This window comes from Helianthus annuus, chromosome 17 (assembly GCF_002127325.2).
Source record: "Helianthus annuus cultivar XRQ/B chromosome 17, HanXRQr2.0-SUNRISE, whole genome shotgun sequence".
NCBI classification, from domain to species: Eukaryota; Viridiplantae; Streptophyta; class Magnoliopsida; order Asterales; family Asteraceae; genus Helianthus; species Helianthus annuus.
In genome coordinates, this window is record NC_035449.2 from 184371170 (window position 1) to 184389752 (window position 18583).

Sequence of the window (18583 nt, forward strand, 5' to 3'; positions counted from 1 at the left end):
GGGGATGTGATGTGAGGGTGTTTAATCGTGTTTTAAAGTGTTTAATTATGAGGCTTTATATGATTTTGTGTATGGAAACGGTTTACTTTGGGTTGATTTTGATTTACAGGTACTCGGAGCATAACGGATGGCTTTTGGAGCTTGACGGAAGGTTTTCGGGAAGCATTATGGAGTATTGGAAGCATACACACAAGTTGGAAGGCCAAAATATGAAAAACGGGAAGTTCGGTAGCAATCGGCGCCACTAGGTGCTGATTTCAGCGCACCACAGAAGGAAATCATAGTTCAGCGCACTAGGCGCTGATTTCAGCGCACTGGGGGCTGACTGCCAGATATGACTCGCGAATTTCTTGTTTTCCCACCATATTTAAGCACAAACATTCCCCAAACGAAATTATCATTAACCCTAGCCGTTTTCCACTTCCCAAGGACGAATTTTGGAGTTCCAAACCTCAATCCAATCATCAATCATGCAATTCCTCATCAAGATTGAAGATCAAATCAAGAACATGAGCGGCTAAACCACTCGTGATCATCTCCGGGACTAGGGTTTGTGTTAGGAACCGGGTTGACTTAGTTTTACAAACTTTTGGATTAAGTTTGACTAATCATTCGGTTAGTTTATCTTTATTGTTTATTTGTTTTTGATTAAACATTGTTGGATTATCATTTGCATACTTGTTCATCAGTTATTTGGTTTTGTCATCAACAATTGGGATTAAATTCTAAGTTGTCATTGTCTTCAACCTTTAACCATTGAACTTGTTCATGTTTATGAAATCTAGGATTGGTAATTATCTAGGTTACTATTCAGTTGCATCAATCTTTCGGTTTCGATCGTGGATCATTGCAATCAAATATATTATCTGTTAATTATTTATCAAAACAAGTAGTTAGCAAATCATGTCTATGTGATTTCTAATTGGTAGTAATTAGGTAACCCGTGTTTCTACACAACCTGAAAACCCGTAGATTGGTCCCTCTTCTCACAATTGTTTACAAATCTAATTTATTTTGTTTTCACAATCATTCTAGAAACTGCAAAAAGCAATTAGTTTAGACGTAGATGGTAATTAAAGCAACGAACTTTCATACTTTCCACTGATTCCCCGTGGATTCGACACCCTACTTGCCCTTTACTAGTAAAAGGTGAATAGGACACTTTTAACTTTATTTTTGACCGACCTTACGACATCGATCACCCCTAAACATATAGTAGGATACCCCTAAGAGAATTATTCGTTAAGCCAAAAACTTGTTAAATAATTAAGCCCAAATATTAAGTTTCATGATAATTAAGCCCAAATTATACTAAAGCCCAAATAAATAAAACAATCCATTTATTGTATTTTTCTAAATTGAAGCTTGTCAAGACGAGTTTACGCAATCGAATGAGCTCAAAATATTTGAACAATGTTATGGTTTGTGCGGTCGAAAAAGAAACCTTTGATAAAGTAAAAGACGACGATGTGATGGAATGATTTCAAGCTATGAAAAAAGAAAAGGGCAGATCTATTAGGTATTGTCGTTTTATATTATTGTATTTATTCTCTTTTTTCTTATTATTGTATGTTTGCACGCTAAAGTTTTTCTTGGGATACCCCTGAATTAAAGAGCTAGTACCGCCACTGTTAACGGTGACATGGCATGTTAACCGAGATTGCAAACCACCCCCTCCTTTTGTTAAGGGGCATTAAATAGATTGTATGCAGTGGCGAATCTTGACCCAAATGACCGAGGGTTCGAAAACGTATATACCAAAAAAAATTTATAGAACCGGGGGTTCGAAAACGTATATACTCAAAAAAATTTATACGAAAACTACATATATAATACTATTGAGCGTAAAGTTCGGAGGGTCGGGCACCCCTCCCCGCCCCTTCTATACTTCGCCACTGGTTGTATGTTAACTCAATGTTAAGAGACAAAATTAATTATTCTTTTATTTTTTAAACCAAAAACCACTAAAAAATAGGGTTAGATGAAGTTAAAAGGGATTAAAGTATTTCCTTGGAGTGGGGTAAAATAAAATGAGGAAAAAAGGTTGATGTGACATTTAGGTGGAGTTAAGATGAGTTAAAGTATACCCAAAGGCCTAAAAACACCCACAATGTTCGTCTGGTGGCACGTCTGGATCAAGCTGGTCTCCAGGTGGAAAGTGAAAGAGAGAACGTTAGTGATTGAGGGAAGTCCGGACGAGAATTTACGAGTTGTGAGGGGGTGGGTTTGTCCGACTTAGACCGGTGATATGGATGGTGAGGTGGGCTCATCCAGTTAGTTCACCGCTTTTCAAATAAAAATAATGTTTTTTATATAATATATATATATATATAAGTTTTATAGTTCAAGTATGTAAACAGAAGACAAATCCTCACTTGTGGTCTAATAGGAGGTTTGGGTTCTCCGGTAGAGACTCAACTTTGATCTCTACTTGTATTACTTTTGTGTATTATGGGAATGAAGGATTTGAGCTAGGCCTTGTATGAGGTTGTCAGTTCGACTCCCGAGCCCACCCGAGACTTTTACTCTTGTGGTGGCACAACAACTGTCAAGTGACAGCCGATGGCATGGTTTCTCGGGTGAATACCCAAACCAAACTCAAAAGTCAGCGTAGGCTTAATTAAGATACCATAATTTAATCGGGATAGAACAACAAGACTCTCCAAATTTAGAGAGTGCGATGGACTAAGACACGCGGATAAAAGAAATAGTAGTAAATAGTAATAGGAAGTTTGGACACAAGCCACACAATGAGATGGGTGAGAACACATAACCAATTGGCGCCAAATCACAGACGTGGTGGATCTCAACAATCCACGTATACCCACCAACAAAAACACACTCTAATTTCTCAAATCAACACCCAAAATCCCCCAATTCAGTTACTCTGTTTCTAAATTCATCAAGATTATTATTATTATGATGTCTATTCAGTGTATCCATCTTCCCCAATTCCCCCAAAAACTATCAATCAAACCCACATCAACCCAACCATTTACACCATTAATCTCCAACACCCGTTTCCTCTCAACCCCAAGAAACCCATCTGCTACAACAATATCCAAATCTCAGAAGCTATCCAACACCAGCAGGTACTCTTAATTATAAAACTGATGTGAATTTTGTTAATTTAGGGCTTTGTAAGTGCCATTTGGGGATACTAATGTTTGTGGGTGTGTAGGGTTGTCGTTTCTGCTTTGATTTCTGAAGAGACGGTTGCTGAATCGAGTTCTTCGGATACTGGTGTGTTCAAGCTAACTTACTTGGAGGTCTGGTTTTGTACTTAAACCCTTTATCTTGATGGGTGTTTGTTCACTTGATTTTTAAACTTGTGTAGGGTGTACATGGGTCGGCTCGGGTTGGTGATGGGCTAAAATGAACCTATAACTAGGGCTGTAAACGAACTGAACGTTCAGCGAGCAGTTTATGAACAGTTCGGCGGGAAGTTTGTTTATATTCGTTCGATTAGCTTAGCGAACGAACACGAACGAAGGTCTCGTTTGTTCGAATGCGTTTGTGAATGTTCGGTAATATGTTTGGTTACGTTCGTTCGTGTTCGTTTGATTATATTAAAAAAATAATAAATAAATAATAAACCTTTTTACTAAACATATTGAAAACTTGAAACCCTGTTTTTTTTCCTTTCTAAGTTAGCTAAAATTTGGACATTCAAGACGTTTTTTTGGAATAATTATGTCTAACTTAGTTAAACTTGATTCATCGTTTGGTGTAGGCATGAGCAAATGGTATAAAATACCGATCCCATCCCGATCCCGACATGTTTCGGTATCGGAAACGGTATCCACATTTTGGTTTTTTCGGTATCGGTACGGTACGGTATCGGTAAAATACCGACTTTTACCCTCAAAATACCGATACCGTACCAAACCGACATGTTTCAGTATCGGTATCGGTATCAAATATTCATGAAATTTCGGGATCGGGATTATCGGTATCGGGACGGGATCGGTATTTGCTCATCCCTAGTTTGGTGGTTGTAGTAGACTTCTTGTGGTTTGATTTATCATTTGATGGTTGCATTTAACTACTTATGTCCAATGTTAAGGTCAACAATGTTTTTATTTTTTGTTTTCAAGTTAAATGTTCGTTTACATTCATTTTTATTCGTATGCATTCGTTTGTGTTCGAGACCGGTGTTCACGAATTGTTCGCTAACAATTGAATTCCTTAACGAACGAACACGGACATAAACTTATGTTCGGTATGCATTGGTGAACAGTTCGTAAACATGTTAATTTTCTTAACGAACGAACACGAACATGGCCTTGTTCATGTTCGTTTGGTTTGATTACAACCCTACCTATAACAGATGTTTTGGTTTTTAGATTTTTGTATTCGATCGGTTCCGGTTAGAAACGGGTCAGTTAATTTGGTTATTTTAACTCGGGGGGTCAAGCTAATTTCAGTTAGTAAATCAAGTTACATTTGCAACCCGTTTTAATTTATATAAAAGAGAATAAACGGCAACTTATAGAGGGTGAACATTGTCCCCTCAAATATGTAGCTGAACAGTAACATTTTCTTTCTCCTCCACTCACAGCCACTTACAAACACTTTTTATAATATTAAAAATCTCCCTCAGAAACAAGCTCGTTTAGTAAACGAGCCCGAGCCTAAAAACAAGCTCGTTTAGTAAACGAGCCCGAGCTTCACTTATCGAGCTCGAGCCGGCTCGCGAGCCTAAACGAGCTTTCTGTTTATATATTTTTTATTAATATGTTAAACATATATTTATATAATAATAATTGCCATTTATATAAATATAAAAAAATAACTGAATTATATGTATAATAATAATTATAATTAATATAAATTAATTAGTAAATACTAAACGAGTCGAGCCCGAACCGAGCTCGAGCTTGAAAAATTACCTTCGAGCCGAGCTCGAGCTTTAGAAATAAAGCTTGAATCGAGCCGAGCTCGAGCTTTCATATGTTAGACGAGCTTGAGCCCGAGCCTGCTCGGGCTCGGCTCGGCTCGTTTGCACCCCTACATACAACCATTGCCGAACCATCAACATCAGTTATCTAAACTATCGTAACTAAATCATCGTTTCTCAATTGTTTCGGTTATGGTTGGATTATTCGGTTTTTGCGCTCACTCGTACAAATTTGCTAATGCTTTTGATTCAGGGCAATAGTTGGTTATGGGAAGTGGGTGGAGTGAAGATTTTGGTTGATCCAATATTGGTGGGTAACTTGGATTTTGGAATACCTTTGCTTTATGATGCAGGCAAGAAATATTTGAAGAATTTCCAGGTAAATTTTTCAAAGCCTTTAACCGTTTCTTTCTTTAATGTAGCGGTTATATGTATTGTGTTTATGGTAGTAAGGCTACGGGGTGTACTATTACATTTGGAGTGTTAACGGTGACATGGCGTGTTAACCGACACTGCAGACCACTCTCTCCTTGTGTTAAGGGGCATTAAAGAGGTTATATGTTAACATGTTAACCGGATATTAACAGATTGAATTAATTATACTTTTCCTTTTTAAACCAAAAATAGGGTTATATGAAGTTAGTGTAAGGTTCATTGGGGAACACTAAAAAAGTGGGGAACATTGGGGAACCGACTCAAACGAACTCCAATTGGACTTATTCCAGCGGCGTGGAAACCGTCTCGTCGAACCCTAACTAGGATCTCTTAACCCTAAACCCTAAATCATAACCCCTAAACCCTAAATATATTAGGGTTTGGCGTTTAGGGTTTAGCTTTAGGGTTTAGCCTTAGGGTTTAGCTTTAGGGTTTAGCTTTAGGGTTTAGAGTTTAGCTTTAGGGTTTATAGTTTAGCTTTAGGGTTTAGCTATAGGGTTTAGCTTTAGTTTAGCCTTTAGAGTTTAGTTTTTAGGTTTATAGTTTAGATTCTACGGTTTAGCTTAGGTTTTAGCCTTAGTTTTTAGCTTTAGGGTTTAGAGTTTAGGAGTTAGGATTTAGGGTTTAGGGTTACGAGATCTTAGTTAGGGTTCGACGAGCCGGTTCCAACGCCGCTGGAATGAGTCCAATCGGAGTTCGTTTGAGCCGGTTCCCCGCTGTTCCCTACTTTTTTAGTGTTCCCCAATGAACCTTCCCCTATGAAGTTATTAGTTAACGAGATTAAACCATTTCCTTGAAGATGGGTTAAAGTATACCCAAACGCCTAAGCATATCTAGTTCGATTATAGCTTTTAAGCATCTTTAAATGAAACTAGATTTGACTTGATCACTTTGCCTAAGGGATAATTTGACCTAGAGCACTCCTTAAGGGATAATTTTTTATCATGTGATATTGTGATTTACAAGAATTGACTTAAATGACTATATAAACGCGTGAATTAGTGAAATCCATGATCCGTGCGTTTTATTAAGAAAACAAAATCAATCATAATTAGAGTTGCAAACTAACCGAACGTTTAGCAGACAGTTTAGGAACCGTTCGGTGGGAAGTTCGTTTGTGATCGTTCGTTTAATAAAAGAACGAACACAAACATAAATGGCGTTTGTTTAGTTAAATGAACGAACATGAACAGAGGCCATATTCATTCATTTATGTTCGTGAACGTTAAGTAACGTGTTCATTTATGTTCGATAGTTCATTAGTGTTTCTAGTTTTTATATTTTTCTCAAATACTTCAAAATGCCGACAGATAAAATATTTAATAAGTATTAGGTGCTGTTTGGCAACTTCTGAATGGTTAAGTGCTGAACCAGTGAGAGTAAGAGGTCTGAACCATTAAGTGTTGAACCAGTAAGAGGTCTGAACCATTAAGAGCCAGTATAATGCTTAACCATTCAGAGGCAAATGTCTGAACCATTCAGACATCTGCTAACGAAACAAACAGTCTAAACCATTAAGTGCTGAGCCAGTAAGAGGTCTGAACCATTAAGAGTCGCATTAAGAGGTAAACAAACAGCCCCTTAGTGTATTATATATCCTGTTCATGAACACTTATTTGTGTTTGTTTGTTTGTTTCCATTTGTGTTCGTTTGTATTTGTTGCCTAAAAATAACAAACGAACACAAACACGATCATTTCATTAACAAACGAACACGATCATATAATCTATTTTAGTAAGTGTTCATGAACAGTTCGTGAACACATATATTTCATTAACAAACGAACACGATCATATAATCTATTTTAGTAAGTGTTCATGAACAGTTCGTGAACACATATATTTCCTTAACAAACGAACACGAACAATTACACAATCTTCGTGTTCACTTTTGGTCTTAAAGTGGTGCAATGCGCTAACAATGCGTATCATTATTGCAGCTTAGCGATCTTCCGGAAATCGATTGCGTCTTAATCACACAAAGCCTTGATGATCATTGCCATTTAAAGACATTAACACCGCTTTCTCAAAAGTTACCAAATCTTAAAGTAATCTCCACTCCAAATGCAAAACCACTCTTGGATCCCCTATTCACCAATGTAAGTATAATGCTACACTTTACTCATTCTAAAAATGTTAATATCATGTACTTCTTGGCTAGAAAGAGATTTTATTGATATTCCTAGCGTTGACCAATTTTGACTTTTACTTGACATCTTTAGGGTTGTAAACGAACCGAACGTTCAGCGAACAGTTCGTGAACCGTTCGGCTGGAAGTTCATTTATGTCCGTTCGTTTTTAATAACTGAACAAAAACGAACAAGAAAGTCGGTAAGTTAAACAAACAAACATGAACAGAGGCCGTGTTCATTCGTTTATGTTCGTGAACGTTCAGTAATGTATTCATTTAAACCACGGGGTGTCAGCCCAATGGCCACCGGCACCCATCTAAAACCGGTTTGGGAGTCCAAAGTGGCGCGGGTTCGAATCCTGCTTGCAGGCTCTTCGCTCCCCTCGAACTCGGCTGGGTAGTCACCGCCAGGCACCGTTGCCCGCTCGCTAGCTTGGGAAGGGAGATCCCTTCCGCGGTCAGAGGTACCGTGCAATTACCCTTCTTTTTTTGTAATGTATTCATTTATGTTCGCTCGTTTATGTTATTTGTGTTCCTTCGTTCAAAGGTTTTTTTTATGTTACATTTTAATTTTATTGGTTTTAATTTAAAAAAAAAAATTGAAACCATAGTTATACTATAAGCCTCCGCCAACATCCCTCATTTGACCATTTCAATTTTTATTTGTTTTAAAGCTTGACAAATTTCTTTAATTTTGTGTTAATTATGTTTGTGATAATTATGTCAACTATGTTCGCCTGTTTTCATTTATGTTCATGAACATTTGTTTGTGTTCGTTTACGTTCGGTACGTTTTTTTATGAACAGTACATGAACATGTTCATTTCCTTGACGAAGGAACACGAACAAGAAATCTCATTCGGTAACCGTTCATGAACATGTTCATTCCTAAATGAACGAACACAAACAAGCAGTGGCGCAGCTTCTATAGGGCGGGACCCCCCCCCCCCAACTTTTCGCTCAGTAGTAGAGAGTATGTAGTTTTCGTATAGAAATTTTTTGGTATATACGTTTTCGACCCCCCGGTTTTCTAGAATTTTTTGGGTATATACGTTTTCGACCCCCCGGTCGGAAATCTTAAGCTTCGCCACTGCGAACAAGGCCTTGTTGTTCTGTTCCTTCGATTCGTTTACAGCCCTAAACATCTTTGATTTTGATGACTTTGTTATGACATTTTTTTCTGTTTTGATCCCATATCTTGTCCATTTATTTCCTTTTTTAAGGTCATATACTTGGAACCTGGTCAAAACTCGGAAATTCAAACAAGTGACGGTTCTCATGTCAAAATACGGGCTACCTCCGGGCCAGTTCTTGGTCCCCCTTGGCAACGACCTGAAAACGGGTACATATTATTGTTATGATTGTTGTCAGAAAGATGATCGGAGAACGAGAAAAAAACTTATTTTAAGCTATATGTGCTTTCGATGATTTAGGTATATTGTCACTTCTCCACAAGGAGAGTTAAGTTTATACTATGAGCCACATTGTGTATATGACAAGGAGATTATCGGAAAAGAAAGGGCCGATATCGTCATTACACCTGTTATCAAGCAGCTTTTACCGAGTTTTACGTTGGTGTCGGGCCAAGAAGACGCGGTTCAGCTTGCAAAACTGCTAAATTCCAAGTATTATAAACAAAAATATTAAGTAAATTGTTTCTATTATTTTGGAAATCGATATAATGTTTACTCTTTTCGTTTCTTGTTTTATAGATTTGTGGTGCCACTGAAAAATGGAGATCTTGATAGCAAAGGTGTTCTTGCAAAGCTCGTAACGTCTGATGGAACCGTAGAATCATTTAAGGTATATATAGTTCTTGATCAAAAAAATATGAGTAAATTGCCATTTTAATCCCTGAGGTTTGGTCCAAATTGCCATTTTAGTCCAAAAAGTTTTTTTTCTCCTCTGGGTCCCTGACTTTTTCATTTTCTTGCCATTTTGATCATATTGCCTAACTCAGTTTGAAAATCTGGTTATAACCAGGGGTATTTTTGGCATAACTGTTGTGTAGTGATAACCAGGAGTAGTTTACAACATAATTTATAAACCTCATAATAATTTAATGCCAAAAATACCCCTGATTATAACTTGGTTTTTATACTAAGTTAGGCAATGTGATCAAAATGGCAAGAAAAAGGAAAAGTAAGGGACCCAGAGGAGAAAAAAAAAACTATTTGGACTAAAATAGCAATTTGGACAAAAACTCAGCGACTAAAATGGCAATTTACTCAAAAAATATATATATAGGGAAGGGTTATCTTGAGAACGCTAAATATTGCGAGAACCGTGAGAACGAATGAAAACCTCAATCAAAACCATTTTTTAATACAAACCTCATTGTAATTAAAGTACAACATAAAAAAAAAAAAAAAAGAATTTACAACATCAAATAATTCATTTCTCCTCTCAAAATCACTTATTAATTCTTTTACTCATGTGTAAATATAACAAATTTACATATATTTACACATGTGTAACTTTTCTTTATTTACGAATTCACAAAAAATTAAATGTGTAAATTAAATTTTTAACATTGTATTCGAATAATAATGATAAGTGTAAAAAAAATTGAATTTGAATTGTTTTTGACCAAGTTCTTGCGGTTCTCACAATATTTAGCGTTCTCATTTAAACCTTCCCCTATATATATATAGGTCTTAATTCTATAAATAATGCAGTGTATAGGGGTGAAAATTCCTGACACGAAATAGTCAGGTTTTGGGTTTTCTTGTCTGACCCATTTAATAAACAGGTTGTGTTTGGCTTGACTTATTTTTAACTTGTTTAATTAAACATGCCGACCCATCAACCAGTTTAAAATTAGAATAAAAATAAAAAGTGGATATGTGTGTGTGCGTGTTTACTATGTAGCACGGGGACTCCATTTATGTGGCCGTACCCGTCTCGGGTACTTGTCGGGGACGGAAACACCATGGGTACTCGTCGGGGACGTTTCCTAAACGTTTCCAATGTCGAGACGTATCTGGTAAAAGTATCCAGCCCGTTTCCATTTATTTTTAGGGTTTTTACCCTTTCAGATTCCACAACCGGCCATTAAATAAATAGACCTATCATATTCGGCTTCTCTAATCTCTAAACTCTCAAGTCTCATCATCTCTAATTCTCTATCGATTGCCGATCTCTCATTAGATGAACCGGAATTTGAAAATGATTTGATTATTGATAATTAATTACCTTTGGAAGATGTAGTATTTTTGGAATTTGTTTAATGTATTTTTATTTTTTTATATTTTTTATTGCCGTACCCGTATCTTGGAATTTTGAGTTTTGTCGTTCCTCGTTCCCGTATCGTCCCCGTACCCCGATCCCGTACCCGTTCCGGTGCTACTTAGCGTGTTTATAATGTCAACCCGCCAACTCGCTTACTAGCTATTAACCAATTTATTACAGCCCGTTTACAACTTTGATCTATCTATTTATAATGCAGGCGCTTTTATCGAAGGAATTACCAGATGCAAAAACGCTAGATCCTATTCCTGGTGTACCCCTCCATATACCTTGAAATTTTACAATTTTTTTCCTACAAAAAAAAAATTAAAAAAGTAATGCTACGGTGATACATATTCGAATTATGTTTTCGTTACAGTAGTGTATACAAAACCTTAGATAAGTCGCTAATGTTGGTGGTGATAGATTTTACTTGTATATGTAAGCTCTAGTCTTCCTTCAGTCTCGAGTATTTGTTCAAAGTTCGTAAATGTTTGATGAATGGATATCGGAAAGTTTACATATTGACTTTTTGTCGGATTTAACATGTACTTGTAATAATTATGCGAAAGTGCATACGATGTAACGTATGGATCAATGGATGCAATTTATATTGTGTGCTAAAAATACCCCTAAAACGAACAAACGAATATCTGACCTTTGGATTATGCAACAACGGGGCCTCTTGATATTCAGTAGACATAACGCTTAGTTCTATCCATGGTCGCCTTTAAAAACACCAAGATTGGGAAGGGGGAGATCTTGGGTTCAAATCCCACAGACGACAGGGGATTAAAAAAATTAGCCGTTCAAAAAAAAAAAAAAAAAAAAAAACACAACTGGCTATAGTGAAAAAATCATAAATGCAATCTTACACAAAGCATGTTCAGTCCTACACATTTGTACTAGCCATAAAGTTTGTACTCACCATAAATGTTTGCAAGTACTTAATCTAACCATTAGTTTCAACTATAAATATACATCACCTTCAAGATAAATGTTTGCAAGTACTTAATCTAACCGTTAGTTTCAACTATAAATATACATTACCTTCAAGAGGCAAGTAGACATTGACCATGATTAATTGTAGCTCACTTGGTAAAGGCTCTTGCCTCTTAGTGGGAGGTCTTGGGTTCAATCCCAAGCAAGGTGTAGTTCAAAATTTGGTGTAATTTAGAAGATGTAATATTTGCCATTAAAAAAAAAGTAGACATTGACCCCACACATTTACTATACCATGCTACACCAGTTTCTCTAAAAATATATACAATGCAAGTTTTTATGCTTGTGTTAAAGCTTGATCATGAGGTTTAACCCTCGTGACGAGATTAGCATTGTGCTTTCTCTTTCCATCTGGCATCTGTGTAACAAGATACCGTCTTCATCACTTCAACGTCGGTTTAGTGACTACAGTCGCAACAATTTTAGAAATACTTGGGTTTTTTTTTACTTATATCGTTAGATTAGATTTTAAAGTTTTACAAACAACTAGACATGGTTCGATTTATAGATTATAACTTATAGATAAATCAAATCTCATTACCTTGTGTGGCAACTTACGTAATTTAAATTTAATAATTACATTTAGTTTTGCTAAAACTATTTTGATAGTTTATGACTAGTTGTACAAGTTGGATCTTTGATATAAGAAATTTTATTTTATCTCAATAAATATTATTTATGACAAATTTCACTAAATAAGAATAGAAATGTACTTAAGACTTTGGTATATTTGATAACAAGGTTTACTCTAGGGATCATGGGCCATATGTCCCTCATTTAGTTTACCTTATTAGTATCTACAAATAGATTTACTCCTATATCTAGTTCAATGATTACATTGGTTTCTTGTTTTTTTTTTTTTTTTTTTTTGAAAAGTAAACTTCATTAAACACAAAGCCGCCTCAAACCGAGGCGACCATTGGTTTCTTGTTTGCTTGCTAATTTGAGCTCTTAATACAAATCGGGTGGTGGTTCATTGACAAAGGCAAAACCTTTAAACACCTTGAAAGAGGGAGGTCTCGGGTCCAAAATCCCATAAACGACATGGAATAAAAAAAAAATTGCCGTTCAAAAAAAAATTTGAGCTCTTGAATATGGGTTCCAATTTAACCTTTTGAAATCGCGAATGAGTTTCAATTTGCTTTCAACACAAGCTTTTATAGTTTTTGATTTTGATGCATACCTATAACATTTTTGTTGAAGTATCCCGGTTACATTTTGAAGAGGTATGAGAATTGGGACCATACCTCTTCAAGTCCCCCCTCGCCCATGCTTCCCGAAAAATGAGCCGACGTCTTCTCTCTCCTGTGACGTGTCAGTCATCTATTGGGCGCTTTTTCTGTTCCCTGACGGTCCACTACCCATCGCATTAAATGCGATGGGTATAAATATGGGGCGGTTATCTCTTTCTTCCCTCACTTTCGAATTCTAAGTGCAATTTCTCTCTATCTTCTTCGACCTTGTTTTTCATGCAGCTTGCTGATCGTATCTTGCATTCTCCTGAGCTTGCCCGCTACATGTTTGAGTTGGGTGGAGCAGGCTATAATAGTGGCCGCAAGAATGGGTATGCTGAAGGCAGGTGTGCCGCTGTAAACAATGAGAAGGATTACCACTTTGAGTTGTTTAAAGAGGATTGCGAGGGGGAATATGCTGCTAAGCGCCGAGAATTTTCGATGCTTGATTTTGCGACCATACCTCATTTTTCGGCTTGAAGAGGTATGGTCCCAATTCCCTGCCTACATGGCAGGGACCACACCACTTTTTGTGCACACAAGGCACCCATGTCACCAGAACCTTCTAGAAGCTTCCAGAAGACATCTAGGCGGTTCATAGCTGGCATCAAAGATGCTTTGCCCAACATAAAGGACAACACGTGTCACCATTGAGAGAAGGCCACATAGGCCTGCGACAATCCAGGGAGCAAGTCTGACGCAACCAGTACGAGGTATCCAGCGTAAGCAAATAGAAGGACGCCACGTGTACCACTACACCCTTCGCGACAGAGCAGACCAAGAGGATATTCCCCTCGGTCGGACAGCTGGCACACACCCACAGCTGGCACAGCTGCTTCCTCCTTCTTCACCATCCGGCTATAAATAGGACCCTTCATCATTCAGGTTGAGGATCTTGGCTCTCTTTACTCACTCTATACACACACTGTTTTATTCATCTCAGAGCAGTACTTATTCTCACGCCGGAGCCTGGTTAAGAGGGAAAACCCCCTTTTCCCCTCTTAACGAGACTAACGGTGTTTACTGTTTTGCAGATCTCAGGCCTTTGATACGAGCAAGAGAAGAGGTTGAACCCCATAAGTGAAACGACCCTCTTGGTTATCCTTGTGCTAACCATTGTTTCAACATTGGCGCCATCCGTGGGACTTTTTTCCAAGACAACTCTCACCTCTTTTTCTCTTTTAGAAAACACTCGTGAAAATGGCAGACCAGAATCATTCACACCCAGCTGACGGAGAAATCTCTTCTTTTGAACTCGTTTCGGACACGGCACACGTCCAACGAGGTCAAAGGAACGAGACCATCCAAGAAGGTCAGCTGAACAACGAGTTTCCATCCATTTTTGGAAGTGCGTCCAGGGCTGCTAGCCAAACCACAACTGGACCCATTTTCCAAACACCAACAAGAATCATTACTCAAACCACAAACGGGGCTGCTCTCCAACCTCCAACGGGGATATTACATCAAACCCCACCGCCGATGCAGACTGTAAGCCATGGGCCAGGCCCTTCTGTACCATCGGAACAAGCACAACTCAACTATTCTGCACTTTTAGGGCTACCCGAAGGAAAAACTCTGGCTTCCTGGTATGCCGAACAGATGGCGTCTATAAACCTCGTTTATACGCAGCTCAGCGCACAACAAGCCTTGCTCCAAGCACAGGCTAACCAATCAGCATTCGTAACTCCACAACCAAGGTCTCTGAGTACACACACGGCTCAGCAGACAAACGCGTGGAACTTACGACCAGAAAGAGAACCAGTGCAACAGGTCAGAAGACCCAGCATACAAGACACGCGCGATACCTATGCTGAAACAGAGAGCAACTTCGTCCAAACTTCCAATCAACAACGAAGGCCGATCCAAACCCGTTTGGGCGCACGCAACATGAATACAGAATGGGAAGAGGAGGAAGACGACCCAACGTACAAGGCAGAATCCACAGTGTTCAGCAGACTTCCTCCAGAACACGAGGCATACAAACCAACCAAGCGCGCGGGGTACAACCCCAAAGCAGAGCATGATTACACTTTGAGCTATCGTCCTGAGGACATGGCTGAAAATTCAAAATTCATTCCAGAAATCGCGTGCGCAGCCATCGACAAAACGAAGTTACCCCACAACGTAGGTAAATACAATGGGTTGACGGACCCAGACGATCACCTCCAGGTGTTTAAAGGTGCAGGAGCAACAGGCGGATGGAACTTACCAACATGGTGCCACCTGTTCGCTCAGACATTCGTTGGCGCGGCGCGCATTTGGTTCGACAACTTACCGGCTGGCAAAATCAAATCATGGGTCGACTTCCGAGAGAAGTTCTTGGCACACTTCTCCCAGCAACGAAGACAAGCCAGAGATCCAGGTGATTGTCTGAACATATGGAGAAAAGATTATGAAAGCGTAGAAGATTTCATTACGAGGTATAACAAAGAATGTCTAGAGATCGGAGACATACCAGAAAAAATGATGCGTGCACACTTCATGCGAGCAGTCAAGTGCGACGATCTGGTTAAAAGAATCAAAGGGCGAGATGGAGGACCCAAAGACTGGGAAACCTTCATTGAAGCGGCCAAGACCATTGCGCAGACGGATAGGCAACTGACCGGTGACGATCACCGTCAGCGCGCACACAACCATCACGATCGAAACAACAGAAGGGGCAGAAATCAACCCTGGAGGGCTTCTGGGAACAGAGAAAGAAGCCCCCCACGGGACGACGCACGCCATACGATCAATCAAATAGCCCATCGAAAAGAAGTAAAGCGCGAAAATAGAGAAAAGCAGTGGACTCCATTAACCAAAACACCTTCTGAAGTCTTAGCTACAGAGAACCATCAGTTCAAACCACCCTTGTAGATGCGCAACAAAAGGGGTCAGGACCCAAATCTCTTCTGTGAATTCCACAAAGATACGGGCCACTTGACCGATGATTGCTTTAGCTTAAAGCAAGAAATCGAAAGAGCTCTAAGAGACGGAAAGCTCGGTCACTTAGTCAAAGGAGGAAAGCGCGATTACCGCCAGATACAACGAAGAGATGAAGGTCCAGACAACAAGAAGCTCAGAAAGCTAGAAACTCATATGGTGCAAGGAGGACCACGGCGACCAAGAAAAAACTACAACAAACGCGCGCAGGATGATTCATGGCGCGAGAAGCAAGTAGTGTTCCCAGTTGTCAGGGGAGGTCCAAGAGAAAAGCGGCCAATAGTCATTCCAGGGGTGATCGGCCACTACCAAACAGATTACATCTTTATTGATCCCGGAAGCACCGCAGACATCATATATGAACAGTGCTTCAATCAATTCGACCAAGAGGATAAGGCGCGCTTAGAACCAGTTGACTACCCATTAACTGGATTCTGCAACGAGGCCGTCTTTCCCCTAGGACAAATATCTTTCCCAGTATTACTTTCTGATGGGAGAAATTCAAGAACTGAAGAAGTCACATTCATGGTGCTACCGGCACATTCAAGACATGACATCCTCTTAGGACGAGAATCCCAAGGAGATTTCAGTATGATCTGTTCCGCACCATATTCTGCCATAGGCTTTCCAACCGAAACAGGCATTGCGTTGATATACGCAAGCAAGGAAGTGCTAACAACAGACGAAATCAGGCCGGCAAAAGCAAGCAAGCCCGCACCGCGCAGAGAGGCAGAAAAATGGGTATTGAATAGCGCATACCCAGAACAAACGGTCACTCTGGGACCCGCAATGTCTGACCTAACGCGTGCGGCGCTAAAGAAATTACTGCATGACAACATGGACGTGTTCGCCTGGACACCGGCCGATATGGTTGGTGTTCCACGGCATATAGCGGAACACCGGCTAAACGTCTCAGAGGATGCAAAGCCAGTAGTGCATGCCAAACGACATCTGGGGGACATCAAACATGATGCAATGAAAGAACAAGTGTTAGAACTGCTAAACGCAGGAATCATCAGAGAAGTCCGGTACCAAACGTGGGTAGCAAGCCCAGTTATGGTAAAGAAACCGAATGGTAGTTGGAGAATGTGCGTCGACTACAAGGATCTGAACAAAGCATGTCCCCGTGACTGCTATGCGTTGCCAGACATAGACGAGAAAATAGATTCTTTGGCAACGTTTCGATGGAAATGTTTTCTGGATTGCTACAAAGGATACCACCAGGTCCAGATGGCTGTTCAAGACGAGGATAAAACCGCATTCCGCACGCCAACGGGGCTATACTGCTACACCAAGATGCCGTTCGGCTTAAAGAATGCAGGTGCTACGTATCAACGGTTGATGAACGAAACATTCAGTGACGCCATCGGTAGATACATCGAGGTATACATGGATGATCTGGTAATCATGAGCAGGGAGGAGAGCGCGATGCTGGCAAATATTCAGAAAACCTTCAACACGCTGCGCAGCGTGAGCATCAAACTGAATCCAGCAAAGTGCTCATTCGGAATGGAGGAAGGAAAGTTTCTGGGCTTCATAGTCACCAAAGATGGTTTTAAGGTGAACCCAGAAAAGGTCCAGGCCATAGAGAGGATGTCTTCACCAGCAAGCATCAAAGATATGCAAAAGCTCGCAGGACGATTGGCAGCCCTCAATCGATTCCTAGCTAACCACGCGGCAAAATCCTTCCCATTCATCAAGACCTTGCGAAACTGCATGAAGAAAACCCAATTCCAATGGACTCCGGAAGCAGAAAATGCGTTCCGCGAGATGAAAGACTGTCTCATCAAGCTGCCAACTTTAACCGCACCAAACAAAGGAGAGCCTTTGGTCTTGTACCTCTCAGCTTCCGACAGGGCCGTCAGTGCCGTATTGCTGGTTGATCGACAAGGTGTCCAAACACCTGTGTATTATGTGTCCAGAACCTTAACCGACCCAGAAACAAGATACGCAATCATGGAAAAGCTTGTCCTTGCACTGATTCACGCGTCAAGAAGGCTGCGCCGATATTTCGCCAATCACGTCATCCACGTGTTAACAAATTACAATATTGGGAATATCCTAGCAAGGCCGGAAATATCAGGAAGGTTGGCCAAATGGGCGATAGAGCTAGGGGGACACAACGTAGTCTTCAGACCACGACCGTCGATAAAAGGCCAAGTTTTGGCAGACTTCATGACGGAAGTCCCGGATGACAAAGACAGAGAGTGCAAGGCGATGGAGAAAGCGGAGAAAAAACAAACCGAAGAGCCATGGCTGCTGTATACTGACGGTGCGTCCAACGAAGATGGGGCAGGCGCGGGGCTACGGCTAGTGAGCCCTGACAAACACGAGTTCACTTACGCCATACGTCTAGACTTCAAGAGCACAAATAACGAAGCAGAGTATGAAGCCTTTCTGGCCGGCTTGCGCTTGGCAATCAAAATGGGAGTCCGACATATTGAGGCACATGTGGACTCCATGCTAGTGGCAGGCCAAATCAACGGTCAATACGAAGCCAAAGGAGACATAATGGCACTCTATCTCAACCAAGCAAAGACGTTGCTGCAAACTTTCTATTCTTACAAGGTGCACCACATAAACCGCAGTGAAAACAAGCCGGCAGACGCCTTAAGCAAGCTTGCGTCGACAAGTTTTCAGCACCTAGCCAAAGACGTACGCATAGAAGTTTTAAGCAACCCGTCTGTCCCACTCCGAGAAGTCAGCGTCATCCAAACAGGAACCACGTCCTGGAT

General features: G+C 40.0%; 1 protein-coding gene across 1 annotated transcript; it reads left to right on the plus strand.

Annotated features, from left to right (window-relative positions):
• Positions 1-2739: 2739 nt before the first annotated feature.
• On the plus strand, positions 2740-11225 carry LOC110920935. The gene is made up of 8 exons (XM_022165173.2): positions 2740-3092; positions 3182-3269; positions 5154-5279; positions 7275-7433; positions 8688-8806; positions 8898-9089; positions 9177-9267; positions 10913-11225. Exons 1-8 carry the CDS (start codon positions 2920-2922, stop codon positions 10985-10987), a joined length of 1023 nt encoding a protein of 340 aa, XP_022020865.1. The 5' UTR covers positions 2740-2919; the 3' UTR covers positions 10988-11225.
• Positions 11226-18583: the final 7358 nt, after the last annotated feature.

Coding starts and splice junctions, on each gene's coding strand:
- LOC110920935 (XM_022165173.2), top strand. CDS start 2,920: ATGATGTCTATTCAGTGTATCCATCTTCCCCAATTCCCCCAAAAACTA. Junction 3,270..5,153: donor TCAAGCTAACTTACTTGGAG/GTCTGGTTTTGT, acceptor CTTTTGATTCAG/GGCAATAGTTGGTTATGGGA. Junction 7,434..8,687: donor TGGATCCCCTATTCACCAAT/GTAAGTATAATG, acceptor TCCTTTTTTAAG/GTCATATACTTGGAACCTGG.